Source organism: Cupressus sempervirens, chromosome 6 (assembly GCF_028749045.1).
Source record: "Cupressus sempervirens isolate cs-2001-9-10 chromosome 6, ASM2874904v1, whole genome shotgun sequence".
NCBI lineage: Eukaryota > Viridiplantae > Streptophyta > Pinopsida > Cupressales > Cupressaceae > Cupressus > Cupressus sempervirens.
Genome location: NC_143123.1, coordinates 476,973,254 through 476,994,914, shown reverse-complemented (window position 1 = coordinate 476,994,914; position 21,661 = coordinate 476,973,254). Strand labels below are relative to the sequence as shown.

At 39.6% G+C, this 21,661-nt stretch overlaps 1 protein-coding gene across 8 annotated transcripts in view; it reads left to right on the top strand.

Moving 5' to 3' along the window:
- LOC149553113 (lysine-specific demethylase JMJ27-like) overlaps positions 1-21,661 on the top strand; it is a 137,819-nt gene that overhangs the window by 80,083 nt on the left and 36,075 nt on the right. For 6 of the 8 annotated variants that reach the window (XR_016353033.1, XM_089788624.1, XM_089788623.1 and 3 more), the window contains 3 exons: positions 19,839-19,971; positions 20,085-20,145; positions 20,320-21,061. Coding sequence is in view for 6 of the 8 variants with exons in the window: in XM_089788624.1 (XP_089644750.1) it covers positions 19,839-19,971; positions 20,085-20,145; positions 20,320-21,061 (936 nt within the window). In the remaining 2 variants the exon portion in view is untranslated. The remainder of the gene's footprint in view (positions 1-19,838; positions 19,972-20,084; positions 20,146-20,319; positions 21,062-21,661) is intronic. The other 2 variants (XR_016353034.1, XM_089788625.1) reach the window with 1 other exon arrangement.

Below are 21,661 nucleotides of genomic sequence, written 5' to 3'. Positions count from 1 at the left end.
TAGAGAAGAGCACATTACAAGGAATTTCACTTAGAACTTCTCCTCATAGAGAAGATATCATCCACAAGGGATTGCATCTCAAAATTTCTCCTTCTGAACAATGATCCTGGTGTTGACATTAAGGTCAATTTGCTTATTAGTGACTCAACACTTAGTCGGCTAGTTTCAGTTGCTACCGAGCTAAATAGTTAGAGTGTAGTTCATGCCGAGCTTCACAGTATCTACCGAGCATCTGAGACAATTCACTGTATTGCCCGAGCATTGCAGAGTTTACTGAGCTATTTAGTAGAACTTTGAAGATCTTAGTGTTAACCGAGCTCTGTAGTGTTAATCAAGTTCTACAGTGACTACTGAGCTCGCAGTGTTAATGAAGTGAATCCAGTGTTGACCGAGTCCTGTAGTGTCAACCGAGTGATTCAGTATCTACCAAGTTTCTTAGTGTTCACCGAGTCATACAGTGCTAACCGAGTTCGTGCTATTCGAAGTGATCAGTATGGACCGAGCTTCAACTTCAACCGAGTGCTAGAGTTTGTTGAGTGTTGACAGCGTTTGCCATAGGTTCTTAGTCCTCTTTTTCATATCTAATGTGATTTATTTAAACTTTGATTCAACCCTTTCTATAATTGACGACGTCCAACTATACAAGGATGTGTTGTGATTCAACCGTTAGCCAACTCGCCGATTCTATGTCATCCTTTGAGTTCTTGTTATCATTTGATTTTACGTTTCCCTTGATAATATTAGATTTTAATATTTTTGCCAGTCGACGTTCCTTTCACTGTCATATGGCTTAGCAAATTCATTTCAGAACCCAGACAGTTACTATTATTATTGCTTCTGCGTGTGTCTTCAATGCTGTATCCTGATTCCTGCCTATTGAAATCCATAATCTTTACTTGATCGCTGCATATACAGAGTCTGTTTTGGGAAAGTAAATGATTGACTCATGATGACTTTGGCGTAATACATAAATTGTTTCAATTGTTTTGTATGTAATTCAAAGCTGCTCCCGATGATACTAAAGCCTCAGAAAACTCCGCTTTGTCCATTCTCGTGGCTCTTTTTGCTTTGTGGTTTGAATTAAATTTTTATTGCTGTATATTGTTACTCCTTTTATACATGCTAATGGCATCTCCCTGTTCGCTGGAACCATTGCGAGACCCTTTTCATGTGTCCGCAGTCCATAATATGCACTCAGTGCCTGTCTTACATGTGATTTGTTTTACAGAGGACTGTGTTTGCACTCGCTAAATTAAGATATCTCACATTATGATTCCCTTCATGTGCGGTTACTGTAGATGTTGCTTGGTTTCCATTATTCAATTACTTCTGTATCAGATTTATAAATTGCTGCAACTAATAGTCTTTGACCTGTCGATTGCTTATTCCTGGGAAATATCTTCTTCACATATTTTCTTCATATGTTAATTCTGTTTTTGCCTCAGATTGTGTCTTTTCACCTGTTAGTATGAAGTCCTTAATCATGTTGTCCATGTCTAAATTTATGCCCCTGCAGGTAATTTAATTTTGACAATATGAGCTGCTTATTATATATATCTGGAGTTTTATCTTGCAGTGATCTACGAGCAAGTTGTTTCCTGTAGAACATTGCGAACACATCCTTATTTTCAATGTGGTAAAGGATTCTCACCACGTTTTCAAGAGCACAATCAGTCTCGTCATCAGTATTGCCCTCATTATTATGTGGAATAGCATATCATTAGCTGACTGTTTTCTTTAAACACCTGTTATAGACACATATACTTTATTTTTAAAATCTTCTTCACACGCTACTTAGAAACACTTTGGAATACTTTATATTAATTATGAACTTCCGTATTATGATATTTATCTTCCATCGGGATCAAATGTTTCATCGGGCCCCATCACTGTGTACATACAAACTCATTACTCAAACTTCTGCTATGCTAGCTGCCCTTACAAATTTCATCAAGTTTCTTCAAGCACTTTGAAGCTGTCCATATTCTACGTCCCTGAAATTGTTGACAGTTATTGCATATACATGATGACTTTGCTAACTCATAACTGAACACTCACGATGATTGAGTCAATTCAAATGTCTTCTTTCTTTCATCTATAACTGCTCCTTACTGTAATATGATGTTTCAGCATGTTCCCTGTCTTCTCAGTGTTGGAGATTCCCGTCTATTTTCAGTGGTCTTTGTAAGTTATTGCAGTATGATCATTGCCTTATTTTGCAGTCACTTCACTGATTATATCATATTGAACTTTGTCTTTGAGACTTTACAGCATACTCTGATTGCAGATACCTCCTTAGCCTGATGGTCTGTGCAGTCTTTCTTCAATATGGATAATGATTATTTTAAATGCAGATCACTGACTTGGTAAGTGATGATTTGCTACTCTGTAAATCTTTGACATCAATGATTATCTCCTTTCAAGTCTCCAACATCATAAATGTAGGCCCAAATTTTTTGGAAAAGGGCTCCATCAGGACATTCATAGTTGGTGCCTTCCCATGACCAAGCATTAGAATAGTTGCATCCTCATGTAACCATAGTGTTATTGCAGGTAGGTTTGTAAAAAACAAAAAGACGCATTTTTCAAGTTTGAAGTTTCATTTATCATTTTAAAAATTTGTAAGTCTAACTCTACCTCAATAGGCTGCTACTACTTCAGCATCTAAACAGATTTGAGGCACATACTTTCTCATCCACTCTGTAAAGCACAATTTTTGCACTCAAGAAAGGTAGAAGACTTATAGAGGAGTTTTTCCAGAAAAAGGACTTACAATTTTTGGAAATCCACTCATTCGAATTGGCCCAAACATTTGAAACTGAAAAATAAAGGTATGCCCCATATGTACCCTTTTGGCCTCTAGAATCTCATCCCCAAACTCCACAATTTTGTCTCCTTGAGTTGAATCCATAATAAGAGGAAAAGTCTTGTCCTGTATTGAGAAGCTCAGGATTGGTCCAAGCATTTGAAAATTATTTCCTGGACTCGGTTGCTCTGGGAAACACATAAGCATCCAAATTTCACAAAAAAATGACTTTGCTTTTGAATTGCAAAAGTACGATGTGGAAATCCTCAGTTGAAAACCGCTACTGAGTTCACTCTTTGATTCCACTGGAAGAGAGAGATTCCTCTTCCTTACATTAGCCATTTTACCTGGAAAAGAGGAGTGCAAAAGTTATCTTTCTGGGATATCAACAGAAACACAAACAAGCCGAGGATGATCAAAACTGTCTGAGGTTGCAATTGCCAAATACAGGGGAGGGAGGCCAGAGTCAATTGGAGAGTGCACAGAAACCCTGCAAGAAGCATGATTGCATGCAAGAGAAATGGAGTGATAGGAATCTTTTCCAATACAAGTATTTCTTCATCTTGCATCACACTGATGTTGTGCATGCATACAAATTTGATTAAATTTGTAAACTAATAAAATTGATTGGGACAATCTTTCAAGTTGCCAACTATATTTTAATTATATATAATTTACTCCAGAAGGCTCATATTTCTTATAATGTGATGCTGATTTACATTCATTTATAAGTGAAGGATTCTGATAATGCAAATGTGCCGAATCAGAATGTATTAAACAACTCCTATATTCTAACACTTGCAATTATATAAATCCTAAAATAACCACTTTGTGTATGCAACAAAACATAGGCTGGAACCTGGAAGCTTTTGAATACTTATTAACACGTCAAATCTAGGTGAAGATGGATGTATATTTGACTATATTTGTGGAAAGTGCGTGGTGTTTTCACATTTCTATGTTTCTTCAAGCAAAGTTTTTTTGGATCATCCTTGTAAACAATGTTGTGTCTAAACAAGTGTGATTTTTGCACCGCATTGCTGATATGCATAGTTTATGTGTAGAAAAATGATGGATGCAAATTCAGCCCAACTTTGCTCCAATTTTGTTATACCGATTAATTTAAGATTATTTTGGGCAGCTAAAGTCTTCTTGGAGCTAGAATTATGTTGAGGCACAGTTTAAAAGGACATGGTTAAATGGCTTATCTTTTGTTCTATTGCTGAAGTTCTTTTTTTTAAGATTGAAGTATTTTAGAACTCTAGTAGCCACAAACATAAATTGGTTGATGGTATATATAGTTTCATGTGCATAGCTACTTTTATGCTTAGTAGCCGGATTCGTCCTTGACAGGTCGGATCTGGATCCGGATTTGGATCCTTGATTTTGCATGTGGATCCTTGAGGATTGAGGATCCTCTGCCTGCTCAAGGATCCACAGGTGGAATCAAGGATCCTGTGAGGATCCTCAATCCTCAAGGATCCACAGGTAGAATCAAGGATCCTGCCCGGATCCTCAAGGATCCAAGCCTCAGCCGGAGGATCCAGCACGAATTTGTGGCAATACAAGGCACAAAAACATAAAATCATGAATGTGAATGTACTGATTATCTTTGTAATCATGAAAATAGATTAATTATCAAGTATACTAGATTCATAGATGCATGCTAGAATCATAGATTCATACTATGAAATGACTTAGTTTTAGAATTATGTATATTTCTCATATTTTTTAGTATATATAAATTTATAATGCATACACACACACACACACACACACACACACACACACACACACACACACACACACACACATGAATCCTCCACTGATCATTATTGGGAGAAAAAAAATCCCAAATCCGCAGATCTGATTCGCGTACCCCAATCGGATTCATTTCAGCTAAGCTTTTATGGCTTGGGTATGACATACAATCAATCATAGGCCAACTTTTGTGGTAGTTTAAAGCATAGTTCCAAGAATCACGACGATTCATGCGATTCACACGATTCGGCGATTCGATTCAAGCCAAACGATTTTTTGTGAATCGGTGAATCGAATCAGCGATAAAGGGTTTATGAAGTAAGTTACTCACTAAATTTCAAGGGTTTTTTTAATTTTCTGATTCATGGCCGATTCGATTCCGATTCATGGCCGATTCACGATTTGATTCGGCCTTGCCGATTTCGATCCGATTTCGATTCTTGTTACTTTGGTTTAAAGTACAAGGAGAATATCCTAGAAACTAGATGTGTAAATTAACTTAATGCTTCTACTAGTATGTGATGTCCCCACTTTCTGATTAGGTTTGAATGCTATAACCTGTAACCATTTGTTAGTACAATATCGAAAATTATATGTAAAACATATTAGCAATATTAGATTTAAGTAAATACTAATCTAAATACTACCAAGCTACCCTTCCAAATCCTTCAGGAGAGATTCTTTCTCTAGTCACCTAACCCTCTAGTGAGAATTTATCTCAATTAGGTAATTGTCATAGAAAGAGCTTTTCCCTTAGGCCTCTTTGGGATCTCTGGTAACTCTACCTGGTAGAGATCCTACCTCTACCAAGTCTGTTATTTCTGACATATGCATATGTTTGACCACTACAATATATATTGTCCCTAAGAGATCCTCTACAAATCTCTCTCTAGAATTCCAATTTGAAATCTTGACATTCGATTACGAATGCCCTCTAATCTCTGAGTTCTCTTTACAAGAACTCGACATTCCATAATTGGATGCCCTCTACCAAGATTTAACTTGGTCTCTATAAGAACTATAAAGTTCTCTAATATATATATAAAATTGGTAATCATTCTCTACACTAGGTATGTTAAGTTTGTATATATTAAATATTACATTCCCCTTCAATGTATACAGTTCTCTATCTTTAGATATTAATCATCAACCCTGTGGCTTACTGCACACATCTTGTAGGTGCATCTACTGAATATGAATTTGGTCTTTGGAGTCTTCTTCTCACTATATCTTTTATCACTTAACTGAAGTCTATGTTTGGCTATCATTCAAGTCTTATTGTTTCTAGTTAGAGGGCTTGCTAGGTTGATATTGCCTTAGTCCTTATCAAGTTCCCTCTTTCTTGAATCATTGTTTGTTCCTCCAATCACCATGTATAGTTTGAAGTAATTTTGATGTACTAATGTCAATATGTTGATGAGCTCTCTGTTTAATGTTTTTTTTTATTTAGACTTTACTATCATTATTCTTGTATTCGGATAGGGTTGATTGACAAGTTTAATGGTATACTGGGGACATTGCCTCCTATTTGCTGTTGACCACGATAGCTCTATGGCTTATGGTTCTTCTTTGCTACTGGTATCACTTAGTGCCTTGGCCAATATTACCGTTCCATAATTGCCGTCAATGACAGGTCTTCTTCCACCAAGATCGTCTTCCTTGTATTATATCAGGTGAGGCCACTGGAGTTTGCCGACTTCCTCTTTCCTTTCGTGAACGCTAATATTGGATTATTTATTGCAGTCTTGTCTTTCTCGACAACCACCTTCCTTACTTGCCCGTGGCTTAGTCCCAACGTTGATGCTTGTTATTCTCGCCATTTTTCTCTACCTGTGCGATGGCTTGTTCACTGCTAATGCTATTTCCTTTCTTATGATATGTTCGATGATATGAGCTTGTATTCACACCATGTGTGTTGGATGATCAGGTGGTATTGATCCCTGTCCGTTTGGCTAGGTGCTCAGGAGCTTTTCGTTCCTTTACAGATGTCCTTCCTGCACGTGGATGCTTGTTTCTAAACTCGGGCCGAGACTCTAACAATCGGTATCTTGCTCTGATTTTTCCTCCGTGGTGTCTCTTATGTGACTGCACAATACTCTCTGCTGAGCATAAAGCTGAACCATATTATCCATTATATTTTGGTGTATATCCCTTCTCGACGTTTCTACTTACCGTACTTGTCTTTAATGTAAGATGAATTAAGGATTGACATGGCTCCTGTCAGGTATAACTCTGCAACTTATGAATTTGCATTTTTATTTTGACTACGTTCTGTTCTCCGTTCATGCCCTCTACATTGGGCTGTATTGTTTTCCACGTTGGCAGCTATGTATTTTTGTCTCTTTAGTGCTTTTAATGTGCGATCCTTATGATATCCGGTTGTTTGCGTTTGATAGGTTTCCATCGATATCTTTCTATCCTCCCCCCCCCTCTCTCCTCTTTTACCATCCTTGTTATATACATGGCCTGAACTTGTTCGTGTCCCTTCATCGAGGGGATGTGACTCTTGATTGTTATATTATATACTAATGGTTTGTTATATTAGATTGTGTATCTATGTAATGTAATAATATTATTGAATATTATCCATTATGTTTATTTCATGTCATATATATATATATATATATATATATATATATAATAATAATCAATATATTTAAGTATCTTATAGTTATCATAGTTTCTTACTAATAACTTTATTATATTATAATTATTGTCTCTTACGATTTTGAATTGTTTATATATTTTTATTTTGACTATTATATTTAAATTCCATTACTAGGGGGATATTACATAGTAACTTCTTTCAATCTGCAAAAACGAGATTTGATGCCTTATTGTTAATATTATGTATAGTGCTGAGATATAATTCCGCTAGGACTTCTCTGTTGGCATTATATTGTATTTGTCATTAGTGACAACACTTATTCGATTCTGAATGATTACCGAGTTCATCACTCAGTCTACAGTGTATACCGAGAATTCAGTGGTGACCTTGTTTTCGTCACTTAAGCAGTTCATGCCGAGCTTAGAAGTGTTCATCAGTTTACACCGAGCATCTCAGTATCCACCGAGCATCTCAGTATCCATCGAGCATCTTAGTGTCTACCGAGCAGTCAGACTGTGTCATGAGAATTCAGTATAAATTGAGCATGGAAGTTATAATGTTTACCGAGTAAAGCAAGGTAAACTCAGCATGGAGTATCTACCGAGTAACACTATATCTACCGAGTAACACTACATCTACTGAGTCACCAGTGGTCACCGAGTTCAGAACTACGTCGAGTGATTAGTATGGACCGAGCCTTTACTTCTACCGAGTGCATGACAATGCCGAGTATCAAAAGGTCATCGAGTCAGTTCAGTGAACCCGAGTTATTTACTGTTGGGCCGACTCAGTAATGTTTTGTTCACTTGTGTTTTAGCCGACCTTGCAATTATAATTATTGGAATGATATATATGTAATGTATTATATCATTTACAATGTATGCATGAGAGTATCAAGAGTGACATGTAATGTTTTGAGAAGTGTAAATGCGAATCAGTAGCAGAGCAGAATACTCAACAAGGTCAACAAGGAACAGTAAAAGATTCATCAATCACAAAAGGTGATCTGTACTTCAAGGATCTAATCAGCAATCAAGTTGTAAGTCAAATCTATTGTTTCATCCTAACAGGTGAACCAGTTTCTAAATCCTTTAACAAGGTAGATTTAACAGTCTTTTGTAAATCTCTTAATCGAGTGCATACTTCATTGTATGTTTGTAAATCCTCTAACAAGGTGGACCTAGCAGTCCTTTGTGCTCCTAATAGGGCAGATCATCAGAAGTGGTCAATGTAAACCTTAACAGGCCAACTTTATAGTGCAGTATTGAAGTTTTGTGGGTATCATCCTCACCCCAGTTTTACTTTCTATTTGGAAGGTTTCTGGGTTACCAAATCACTGTGTACATGTGTTATGAATGTTTGATCTCTCATATATGTAGTAGATTATATGAACGAATGGTGAAATAGTAGATATGGTTAAAGTGCTGAATTGTTTTAAAGTTTTGAAGTTACTAATTCACCCCTCCCCTCTCAGTAACCTGTCATATCTTGACTATTTCCAACAATTGGTATCAGAGCCTTGTGGTTCTCAGGATAAAGTTTGACAACTTGAGCAAAGATCAAGGACAATGGAGATATTCAGACTCTACAAAGCTATTGAAAATGAAAAGCTAGATCTGGAAATGGCTATGGCTCAACTCAAAGAAGCAAAGGAGCATCTTTCCCAATCCTTGAAAAGAAGGAAGGAACTTGCAAGGCAAATGTATGACCATCAGTATGTTGAAGAAAAGATTGAAGACCTTTTACCATTAAGCAGTTCAGATGAAGCCAATGAGGCAATCAAGGAACTCTTAGCAAAAAATGGCTCTCTGCTGGAAGAAGTAAGAAAGCTTAAAAGAGAACAAGAAATCCAATCAATCAAGCTATGTGAAGTTTTGGAACAAAGAAACAAGGCAAATGAAGACTTGGAGGCAAGAAATAATCAATCCAATCAGCATGAAGATCTTATAGATCAACTATCTAATGCAAATGAAGAAATTATGAATCTGAGATCTGAAAATGAAAGCCCAAGGAATGATTTAATCACTGAAAGACAAATCAATGAAAGCTTACAAAGTGACTTAAGATTTGAAAGACAAATCAATGAAAGTTTGGAAAATGACTTAATCATTGAAAAGCAAGTCAATGAAAGGATAATGAGATCTCAAGCAAACACGACTCAATTAAATCAGCAAAATGAACAGAATTTTCATAGACAAAAAGGTAAAGCTGGTCTTGGTTATAAGGAAGAAGGTGAAACCTCCAAACAAGGTGCCCAAAGGAATCAAAGACCTACTTGCAATCACTGTGGTAAGTTAGGTCATACATCAAACAAATGTTGGAGTAATGGAAAAGCAAAATTCAATGGAAAGTGCTACAACTACAATTAGCATGGTCACAAAGCTAATGAATGTAAGGAAAAACCAAAATTTGAAGGCAAATGTCACAAATGCAAGAAGCATGGTCACAAGGCATTCCAATGCAGATCAAAATCATTCAATCTAGCTGAACAACTTGTTAAGGCAATCTTTGGATGGGATTACAATACCTGGTGCAGATTTCATTATTGTGGAGAATATGGACACGTTGGCAAAGACTGCTCAAGGCATCACTTGAGAAAAAGAGATACAACAGTAAAATGTTATACATGCATTGAACTCGGTCATATAGCTAAAAATTGCATGAATATAGGAATAATTGAAGATGAAAAAAAAGCTAAAGCTGATAACATTCGGAAGCAGATGAGGCAACAGTGGATTCCTAAATCTATCGAGCATAACAGTTCAAATGATGGCCATGTCACTCAAGAAGTGGGTGAATCCACCATTTCCAATTAGATCCATAAACAAGGATATGAAACTGCATCTTCAAGTGATATCTAGTGCAGTTCCAAATGAAAGAAAGCAAAAGATCCAATCAGTATTTTAGATACAAAGGGTCACAAGGAATCGGGTCATACCGAGCAAAGTCAGTCTCAGACTCAACCGAGCTAGGTCGAGAGTTACTAAAGTTTTGTTCAATTACCGAGTTGCAAGCTTCTACCGAGCAAGTGAATGAATGACAGCCTGTCAAGCACTATGTCATCTTAGCTACCTTCGTATCGAGCATTTATGGCAAATTTTCATCAAAAGGGCAGAATTTGATTTCATTCTTCATCACGATTTCAGAGCTAAAAGGTTTCCAGGTGCACTCAAGAAAATTCCAAGCAATTCCAAGTGATTTTCTAGCGAAGAATTTGTTCAAATTTTTCTTACACCCACCGAGCAGCGATGGCATCCGGGAGTAGCAGCAACAGCAAGGCAAAGAAGGGTTCTGAGATGCTGGTAAAGGGTGTAGAATGGAAAGCACCTAACTTCAAAATTGTTCCGGCCATTGCAGAGTCACTTGACCCTAATGGAGCTCAATCTCAAATTCCACCAAAGGTACTCCTCATAAATGACATTCGTACTCGTTTCAAATGCACTATTAAAGAAATAGGTACACTAGAAATGGAGAATGCCCTGGGAGAACTGTGTGCTGATGGAACCCTAAAACCTGAGCATAAGCACTTAGAAGAAAAAGGCTTGACCCATATCCCGCATCTGCCAAGAAACTTCCAGATTAAGTGGATTAGGTATATTTTGAGCCGTGTGCACAATGGTCAGTTATGGTTAGAGCAGCCTGTTGTGATAACAAAGAAGATGATTCACAAAATCACGGGTCTCCCTATGCTCAACAAAGTTAAGGTTACCAAAACCCTAGGTAGGGATGAGTTACAGAAGAAAACCCTAGCCAAGTGGGACGATAGAGGACTGAAGATTAGCAATGTATCTGACACAGAACTTAGGTTTTGTATTCATATCATTGCACATAAGATATACAGCTCCAACAGACTAAATAGTGTGCCGTGTGAGGCTGTGGACTTAGCATATAAGATAGTTAAAAGGAATTTGGAGTATGACTTGTCTGAGCTATTGCTAAAGCAGCTAAACAAAAACATGGACAATATCAGATCGTCAAAGAATAATCCCTGTGAATTTGGCTCCTTGTTAACTTGTTTATTTTTCTATGTTCAAAAATTCTTTCCATCCAAAGGAATTGTTGTGTGGAGAAAAGATATTCCAATTCTATATCAGATTAATGAGTTTATTGCTGACATGGGTGAGAACTTTGAGAAGGTTATTGATAATTATTTTGAAGACTTCAAGGAAAGAATGAATAACAGGTGCCGAATTCCACCAAAATTGGTTGAAAACTACAAAGATGATGTATGCTTCATGGTTGATTGTGATGGAGTATACATTTAGGTAGTCAGACCCTGAGTTGCATGGGTAAAATCTCTTCCTTATGAGGTCCATATTGATGAAACCAGGGACATTATTGAAGCACTGGTGAATGAGCCTATAGATCCTAAGCTTCCTGCCTTTGGCACTTATGATGAAGCAAAGGCTAGAATTGAGTTTGAAATCAAGCTACCCCAGGGTATAAGCAAAGGCAAGAGGAAGATAGCAAAATTGAAAACTGCAACTGGCCCTCTAATGCTCACTGAAGGTAAAGGAGAGGATGAAGAAGAAGAAGAAGAAGAAGAAGAAGAAGAAGGCGAAGAAAGAGAAGAACACGAATCTGGAAAAGAAGAGGAACCGCCAAAGAAGAAAGGAAAGGTGTTTATCACCAAACCTCAGAAGAAGCCAATTGCAGTATTCTCAAGGAGAACCAGGAAAGGCAAGAAGGAAACTTTACTTGTCAAGCCTTCACTCACATTTGAGGAAAGGCTAAAATAGTTAAGGATTGGAGCAGGTATCAGCAATTTTAAAGCTCTCAAGTATGAAACTCGGAACAAAAGGAGATTGAAGACTTGGTAATGGAAAAGTTAGGAACTTGGAAATTCTCTCCTGATCAATTTGCATCTCAAATTCCAGCAGTACTTCTTGACAAAATAAAAGTCAGATGGGAGAACATGGTACAAACTGTCAGATATATTTGAGCAAAAACTGAAGGAATTAGTACCCAGTCTGACAGATGCAGAAGTCAAAAAGGCATTGAAAGATCATGAAGGAAGAATGAATAAGAGATTCAATACTTCCTCATATTATTAAAAGATATAGAATCAGTTGTCAAAAATGCTACAGATGTTTGGAGTGATGCATATCATCTCAGGAAGCCATCAAATGATCTTGTTGAAATTAAGGATGACGATAGCAGTGACAATGATGATTTTGATAACACTCCATCTGTCATGGTTACACCAGGAGAGCTGCATGCACTAATGGAAGAAAAAGAGGAAGAAGACAAGGAGAAAGAAGCACTTGAGGAAGAAAAAGATGAAGAAGATCCAGTAAAAATTGCAGCAGAAGTTATTGCATCCCTTCCTCACTCTCCACCAAAAACTGTTACATCTACTATGGAGATAGCTTCTGCAAGTGAGACTGTGAGCACAATTGCCACATCAATTGCTCAATCTTCACCAGCCACCTCCCAGCTCCAGGTATCTGAAATAGAACTGCCAAGCACTTTATCCACCGAGCTGCCTGTCACTTCTTCAGCTACCGAGTTAGCTTCCTTAGCTCCTTCACCATCAGTTAGTGTAATAGTAAGTTCTACAATTATGTCTCCATCTATTCCAGTAAGTTCTAACAGTTTTTTTTTCATTAGCATTATTTGTATCCACTTCAACTCCAATCAGTTCAGATACTACTATGGGTACTCTATCGAGTGTGACACCATTTTTGGGAAGTGTTTCAGTTTTTGATCCGGTTAGCACTTCTATTGGCATTCAATCTTCGATTCCTATCCCATTTTTCACTGCTAGCCCTTCTATCTCCACTATTGTGTCTATTCCAAAGGTCAAACCAGTAATCACAGAAGTCAAACAAAAGCATCCATTAAAACTTCTGATCATTGGAAAGGAAATTGAAGAAGACATTGACTTAGACATAGAAATAGTGATACCAAAGATTGACGTTGACACTGCTACCATTGAAGAGATGAGGTTAGCCAGTCAACTCATAGAGATAAAAACTACGTAGAAGCAGTTAAGGTCTGAAAGGGATAAGGAGTACATAATAATTGAGAATGCCAAGGATATAATACAGAAGCTATAGGTGTTGAAGTAGATTCCACTCAACACATTTTGATTCAGTTAGAAGAGGCAGTATAGAAATTTAATGAAGATCCTTCCGGACAAGAGAAACTGATTGAAAAGGCTGAAAGGAAATTTGATGACAAGGTGCTAGAGCATATTCCTCAATAGATAGCAATCAAGCAAGTTGAATTGTCCACACTTTTGGGTAATTTTGAAAGTTCTTTTAATAATGCAGCATCACTTTTTGCCAAACTTTGTGATGTTTCTGGTTTTACTAAAGAAATAAAGGATAAGCTAAATAAGATTGACATTGATATGCAATCAAGTGCATCTGAGCTAAAGGTGGACTCCTCCACAATCTCTCATTACACCAAAATCAGATATCTGGTAGACGTGCAGGCAAAACTATTGAGAAAGGAAGCAAGGATCTAGTCTACACTAATAGACATCTAGAACATGATCCTTCCTATCATGGATACAATGCAGAAACATATTGCTCATTGCAAAAAATTGATCCAAGATCAAAACTTCTAGTGGCTGATCACATGATTCATTTATCAACAGAAGTTCAAATTGCTCTTTCCAACTGTCAAATTTTGTAGCAGACTTGGGATAGTACTTTTGCCACCATCCCTAAGGTACATCAAGATTTTCTATCTCACTTTGGTGTAACCATATAAACTATATATATAGTCCTTTGGCATTATTGTCAAAAAGGGGGAGAGATTCAGTATAATAAATGAGGAGAGTTATCAGTATAAGTGAAAGGGGGAGTTAGCACTCGATTGATTTAGCATGTGTACATAACTATCTTTGTATATACATTATAAGTCATCAAGAAGATATATAGAAATGTATATGCAGCAGTTCTACAAAGATCAATTCTAAAAAACCAAAATTCAGTAAGTTAGGTTATGTACATATGTTTTGGCTTATAAGTGTTTTGTCACTAATGCCAAAGGGGGAGATTGTTGGCATTATATTGTATTTGTCATTAGTGACAACACTTATTCGATTCTGAATGATTACAGTGTATACCGAGCATTCAGTGGTTATTGTTGTCACTTAGGTTTGCACCCTTGTCCAAGGCCTATGCGCGAGGACAACCTAGTGAAACATGGAAACAACCTCCAAGCTGTGGGACTTGAACTATGAGGTTGAGTCTCCGGAGAAGGCCGGCTTCCTCTTACTGTCAGGGTGCACCTATCTATTCTCAAAAGGGAAAGGGAGAAAGAGAGCGTTAAAGCAAATCTACCTAGTCTAATCTAAGGCGGTGATGCACCAAAATAGAGTGTTCAGACTCATTCCTGCCCATATATGCACTACAGAACTAGGGTAACATACAAAAGTCATACACGTCCAGACTTATATCGATCAATAATCACATACAGATCAGAAAACCAACTGAATGACACCAGGAAAAGAAGATTTCACTTGTATATTATCCAATAGGCCAAAGATAGATACAGTATGTGGACCACTAATCTCAATAATGCATCAATGAGAGGCAAAATGAAGCACATACACATTGACCACTGAAGAGAATGACACAGGATGCTATGTAGCTCAGAGACACAGGGATTCTACACTGCAAGTCTGCAAGCAGTAGCAGAGAAAATCAGGAAGAGTCCCCCTAAGAACAAGTCACCAAATTGCCTTTATAGATCAGGCATAATTAAAGATTTCTGTGTCACACTCACTTCTTACCTACTGGCATTAACTTCCCATCTTGAGAATCCAATCGAAGATCTGATTGAATCCTGGCCTGCATACCAAGAAGTCTCATATCTTTCTGAGAAAGAGCCTGGAGAAGATAGAAACGGCGCCACAACATTCCCTGACATGGTAGATGGATCGACTGGATAGATGGAGTGTCCCTCTGCACTTGATATTCACTCTGAGTTGGTGGCAATTGATTATGAAATCAGATCCACGGCAAAAATAAATAAATGATTTCTATCCTTTCTGGTTCACAAAACAGCAGGGTCAAAAAGGTCAACCAGGTCCACATGCTGACTGGGCCACGTGGGGCAATCACTTTCCTCCCCTTTGCCACCCTGGCAGTCCTCTTCACGCGCTGACCACACCTTTATGTTTGACTGGGCGCTATGTCGCTATGGGCGCCATGCCTTGAAGTTCCTAATAGCGACATAGCGCCCAACAGTTATCTCTATCCGTGGTGGTACCAAACTGTGACTGCGATGCCCCAACCAGACTGTATCATTGACTTGGCAACTTAACTGTCAATCGTAACTGTGATGTTAACTGCGCATCCAAATCCAGGCCCACGAGGACACGCGGCGCATGGGCGCTAACTCGCTATCATAAAATTTGCGCGGTTTCTCCATGGCGAGATAGCGCCCGCCGTTGATCTTCACAGATCTAACGGTGTAGAACTCGCCCCTGCAACGTGCTGGTTGCGTTGAAGATCTAGTGCCACCTCATGTCTATGTTCTGATCTGGCATATGTGGCAGTCCTTCATTGGCCTGACGTAGCACCATTCTGGCGAATTCCCTAACACTTGGCTCCATTGACCTGGCACATGGTACTAAGGCGCTATGTCGCTATGGGAAAATCGAGGCAATCTTCCCATAGCGAGATAGCGCCCAACTGCCATCTCACCCTTTGATGCAAACGTGGCGTATTCTGAAATGCCACCGTGGTAGATGAGGTACCACCTTGACCAATCACGAGGCCACGACGTTAGATAGCTCATCCCACCTGTCCTGTCCTTCGGTCCCACCAAGCCTGAGAGTCCGTCATGGTCGGTTTTCCGTTTGGGCGCTATGTCGCCAACGGAAAACTCGTGAGTTTTCTGATGGCGCCATGGCGCCCCACCAGCATTTCTAAACTTTCCGGCTGCCTGACCTCTTCCCACCGCAAAATTGGCCCGTCGTAAACTTGCTTGCCGTCACACTTCCCGGCCGGGCGCTATGTCGCCAACATAACCTTCGCACATCTCTGCCATAGCGCGATGGCGCCTACCGTCGATCGGCCTCGATCCAACGATCATGGAGTTCCGCAACTCCCTTCCCTTGTAAGTCACTGGGCTTGCGACACATGTGGCACTTCCCTATTGGTCCGACGATCGCTTAATCCTTACCGCGCCAGCTACGTGAAACTTGGTTCCATCAAGACACGTGGCGCCTGGGCGCTATGTCGCCAACGTTAACTCTCGGGCAGTTCTCGATGGCGAGATAGCGCCAGCCGTAGATCCCTGCGGATCCGACGATCGTGAAGACTCGCCATTCCTCCCGAAATTGCTGGGCCTGCTGAACGCGTGTCGGCATTTGATTCGTTCTCCTGACGCCGATGGGTAAGACCTGATTCCCGCCGACACGTGGCGGATGGTTGCTATGTCGCCATGTTAAAACCCGTGCATCTCTGCCATAGCGAGATGGCGCCATCCGCTGATCTGGATCGATCTGACGGTGGAGATCCTACCCTTCCATGTTCCGGTGACGCTGACTGAACTCTGACTTGGAGGACTTGGTCGCTCTTTATTGGCCCAATGAGACACCTCCCTGGTCTGACAAAGCACCAACTCGGAGGGTCTGTATCGCCTTGATCCCACTGATGAATACGTGGCTACATCTGATTCGCCATCTTGACGCCGGGCTGGCAAATTGCATTGCAGAGTACCGACAGGACCCATTTGCCTGACCCTTCCTCGCCACGGTGGATTTTCCGATTGGGCGCTATGTCGCCATCGGAAAATGCATTGGTTTTCCGTTGGCGCCATGGCGCCTTGCCGTGTTTTGAAATTTCCGGTCCGTGGAAACGTGTCGCCCGCCGACGTGAGCATCTCCGCCGGGCGCTATGTCGCCATGGAGATTTTTCGGCCGGCGTGTGATAGCGACATAGTGCCTACAACGCCGAAAAACTTTCCCGACCCGCCCTCCGTTGTAGCCCGCTCGCCGGACCCACCAGACACGTGTCAATTGGGCGCGATGTCGCTGATGCTAACTCTCGGGCAGTTCTTGATGGCGAGAACGCGCCGACCGTCGATCTTGCTGAAATCTGACGGAGAAGATCCTGCGGGCTGCGAAATACATCATAAGGTCCGATCTTGGCATAAAAAATAATATTTCCGCAGCTAGCCGTTGGACGAGCCGAGCATTTAAAATTTAAACCTTTGGCGGGTGAGCGAAAGGTAACAGTTATCTTGTAGGTTCATCACTTAAGTAGTTCATACCGAGCTTAGAAGTGTTCATCAGTTTACACCGAGCATCTCAGTATCCACCGAGCATCTCAGTGTCTACCGAGCAGTCAGACTGTGTCATGAGAATTCAGTGTAAACCGAGCATGGAAGTTATAATGTTTACCGAGTAAAGCAAGGTAAACTTAGCATGGAGTATCTACCGAGTAACACTACATCTACCAAGTCACCAGTGGTCACCGAGTTCAGAACTACGTTGAGTGATTAGTATGGACCGAGCCTTCACTTCTACCGAGTGCATGACGATGCCGAGTAATGCGGTGGACGCCGAGTTTCAGAAGGTCACCGAGTCAGTTCAGTGAACCCGAGTTATTTACTATTGGGCTGACTCAGTAATGTTTTGTTCACTTGTGTTTTAGCTGACCTTGCAATTATAATTATTGGAATGATATATATGTAATGTATTATATCATTTACAATGTATGTATGAGAGTATCAAGAGAGACATGTAATGTTTTGAGAAGTGTAAATGCGAATCAGCAGTAGAGCAAAATACTCAGCAAGGTCAACAAGGAACAGTAAAAGATTCATCAATCACAAAAGTTGATCTGTACTTCAAGGATCCAATCAGCAATCAAGTTGTAAGTCAAATCTACTGTTTCATCCTAACAGGTGAACCAGTTTCTAAATCCTTTAACAAAGTAGACTTAACAGTCTTTTGTAAATCTCTTAACCGAGTGCATACTTCATTGTATGTTTGTAAATCCTCTAACAAGGTGGACCTAGCAATCATTTGTGCTCCTAACAGGGCAGATCACCAGAAGTGGTCAATGTAAGCCTTAACAGGCCAACTTTATAGTGCAGTATTGAAGTTTTGTGGGTATCATCCCCACCCCAGTTTTACTTTCTATTTGGAAGGTTTCTGGGTTACCAAATCACTGTGTACATGTGTTATGAATGTTTGATCTCTCATATATGCAGTAGATTAGATGAATGAATGGTGAAATAGTATATATGGTTAAAGTGCTGAATTGTTTTAAAGTTTTGAAGTTACTGATTCACCCCTCCCCTCTCAGTAACTTGTCATATCTTTACTATTTCCAACATTCTTTGTTAGCCAGATGAAATCACAGGGCATATAGTAGGATAGGTGATGGTTTTGGGAGAAATGACAGGGAGGATGGTTTATCCTCCACTACATTTTAAAGAAACAACAAGAAGCTTAAGGCACATTCCTTTGAACATGGTGGTCCCCAAATGCCTAAAAGACTTGATTGCATTCTAACGGAACTAATCGTGCTTGGTTTAAATTGGAATGATAAGTGCCTAGGGAAACTAGTGTAATATACCAATGTCCCCCTAACCCTTAGTAACAGGTTCGTGCATGTGTGTGTCTGAAGACTTCCTAAATACAATCTACCACATGCGACAGGAAGGCCTAGATAAGTTGTATGGTACCTTATTGGTTTGTTGTGGAGGTCGTACGGTGTGTAGGATGGGGAAGTAATAAACAGACTGGCCGTATGTGGTGGTAAGTGGACCATACGATAGATAGGAAAGGGATTTATGGATGGCAGAAAATGTAGCATTTGGATGGCTATACGGGAGGGGCCTGATGGCCGTATGATAGGCAGATTACAGTCTGTACGGTGAACTTGCTTACCAACTTGGCCATATAGAAGGGTAGCTAGCCGTACGATAAAGGAGGAAACAACATGGGAATGTGTGAGAGTTGTACGAATAGGGTGTGGGAGCGGAAAAATGATTAAGCCATCGGCTGTGAATGCAATCTAAACTTAGGAATCCAAATTCATCAGATAGAACCAAACAACAATGGAGATTAGAACACAAATGACCTTTAATTAATATTTGCCAAGAGATGGTGCTCCGATTTTCCAGATCCGAGCGAAGTGTTACAGGCGACGGAATAGGGTGAGGGTTAAATCCCACTGAAACTGAACAAACCAAATAGGGAAGGTCTTTCACTTCTGAAATGGTGAACAATAGAGAACTCCAATAGGAATTTGCAGTATAGAGAAAATAATCCAAATTGCATACCTAAGACTACCTACAAGCTGTGCTTAAATACCCGTCGGGAAAACTTTCCGAGGGTGTACAAAGATAGCCAACAGCTACATTGACCTACGGAAACAAAACTAAAATGGGTTCGAGATATTTTACATCAATTGGCCCATTAACAAAGATTTGATTAATAATCTATTTTATGACGGGGATATTACAACCAGTAGGGTACATTGCAAAAACTCACCTTGTAAGTAAAGTGTTTTTGCATGGAGATGTTGCTATGTAGTTGATTTCTTTTTTGAGAAATACGAATAGTATATTTTGTACCTAAAAGGCTAAACCATGTGAATTAATGTTGTTTTTCAAAAGGATATTGGACAATATTTTAAATAAAATGCTTTTCATCTTCACAACTTGACTTATATTATTTGCCTACAGATTAGTAGAAATGATGAATATAGTGCAGACAAGATGCGGCACCTACATTACTTGCTTTCTTTGGTTCTTCCTGTGCTGAAGCAGATTCACCATGAGCAATGCTTAGAAGAGGAAGTGGAGGCCAGAATCCAAGGTAAGGATGTTGCAAGCTGTCTGGTGGTTAAGCATTAAAATTTTAGATATTTTCCTGAGGTGTGTACATTTACACCATTAGAAAGTCTCTAAATCATATGTTGTGGTTAGCAGGAGCAACATCAAAGCTGGAAGTGCCCAAGGCCAACGTCAGTGTGGAGGAAATGCTTTATTGGTAATTTGAATCTCTCTTTGTGTTTTGAGTCATGTATTTGAAAGTAGTACTTTAGCTTTTTGAGTTATTACAATATTTGAATTCTGCACATGCATATAATAGTCAAAAGTTTTTAATTTGCAGCTTTTTTAATTGTCATGCACATTATCTAATGGTGCATTTGTTCTGGTCCAGTGATAATTGTTATGCTTCAATTGTCGATTATCACAGAAGCTGCCCAAACTGTTGTTATGATCTCTGTGTCACATGTTGTCAAGAGCTTCGAGAAGGCTGCAAACCAGGATGTGAAGAAGCCAATATCTCCCATCAGCATCCAACAAAACAAAAAAGCTTGAAATTGCTGAATGGAAGACCCAGCTGGGAGCTTCAGCCTCACTGTGCAAAGAATATTTCGGAGCCTTCACACATGCTACCTGTTTGGAAAGCGAATAATAATGGTAGTATTCCTTGCCCACCAAAGGAGTATGGTGGTTGTGGCAGTCAGTTATTGGCTATAAAGCGCATCTTCAAAATAAATTGGATTGCCAAACTAAAGAAAAATGCTGCAGAAATGGCAAGTAGCTGTAAAGTTCCAGATGCTTCAAACACTTTTAAGCGATGCACTTCTTGCTTCAAATCAGATTCTTATGCAAAGAATGCAATTTCTGATGGCAATTTGCGTCAAGCAGCATATAGGGAGTCTGGAAATGATAATGTTTTGTACTGCCCAACAGAGCATGATATTAAGGATGAAGGTTTTGAGCATTTTCAGAAGCATTGGCTCAGAGGTCAACCGGTGGTAGTTCGAAATGTGTTAGGACATTCATCAGGTCTGAGCTGGGATCCCATGACGATGTGGCAGGCTGTTCAGGAGACTAATGGAATGCTTAAGGATGACACAAAGGTGAAAGCCCTTGACTGCCTAGATTGGTCTGAGGCAAGTTTTCTATTCAAATTTCCACCTAAACATGTTCCCTTCTCTTTTTTCATTTTGTGTGTGATTTTTCTGTTGGTTTCTCACTGCCCTGCACTAACCTCTATATTATTATTGTGTTTTACAAGCACTTTGTGCATGTGCAAGAAAATGGTTGTAACTAGTAGATTAATCCTTTGAGTAGAACTCAGTCTTAAATTAAATGATAATAAAATTGTTTTATGACTTATCAGTTGCTTTATGACTAGTCTTAGCACTTCCTCATGGATGCATCCCACTTTACTGGTGTTCTACTGTTTGTGGATCACTTATTTTGTGTGGATCAGCTATAAATTTCTCAAGAGATATATTAATTTGCCAAGTTTTGCCAAGAGGCTTGTTTTTCTGTTTATAACACGCACACCCGCATGCACACGCACACCCGCATGCACATGCACACGCACACACGCAGACGCACGCTCACACACGCACACACACGCACACGCACGCACACGCACACACACACAGACGCACATGCACACACGCGCACACACACACGCGCATACACACGCGCACACACACACACACGCACACACACAGACACATTATGTTGGGTGAAATGAA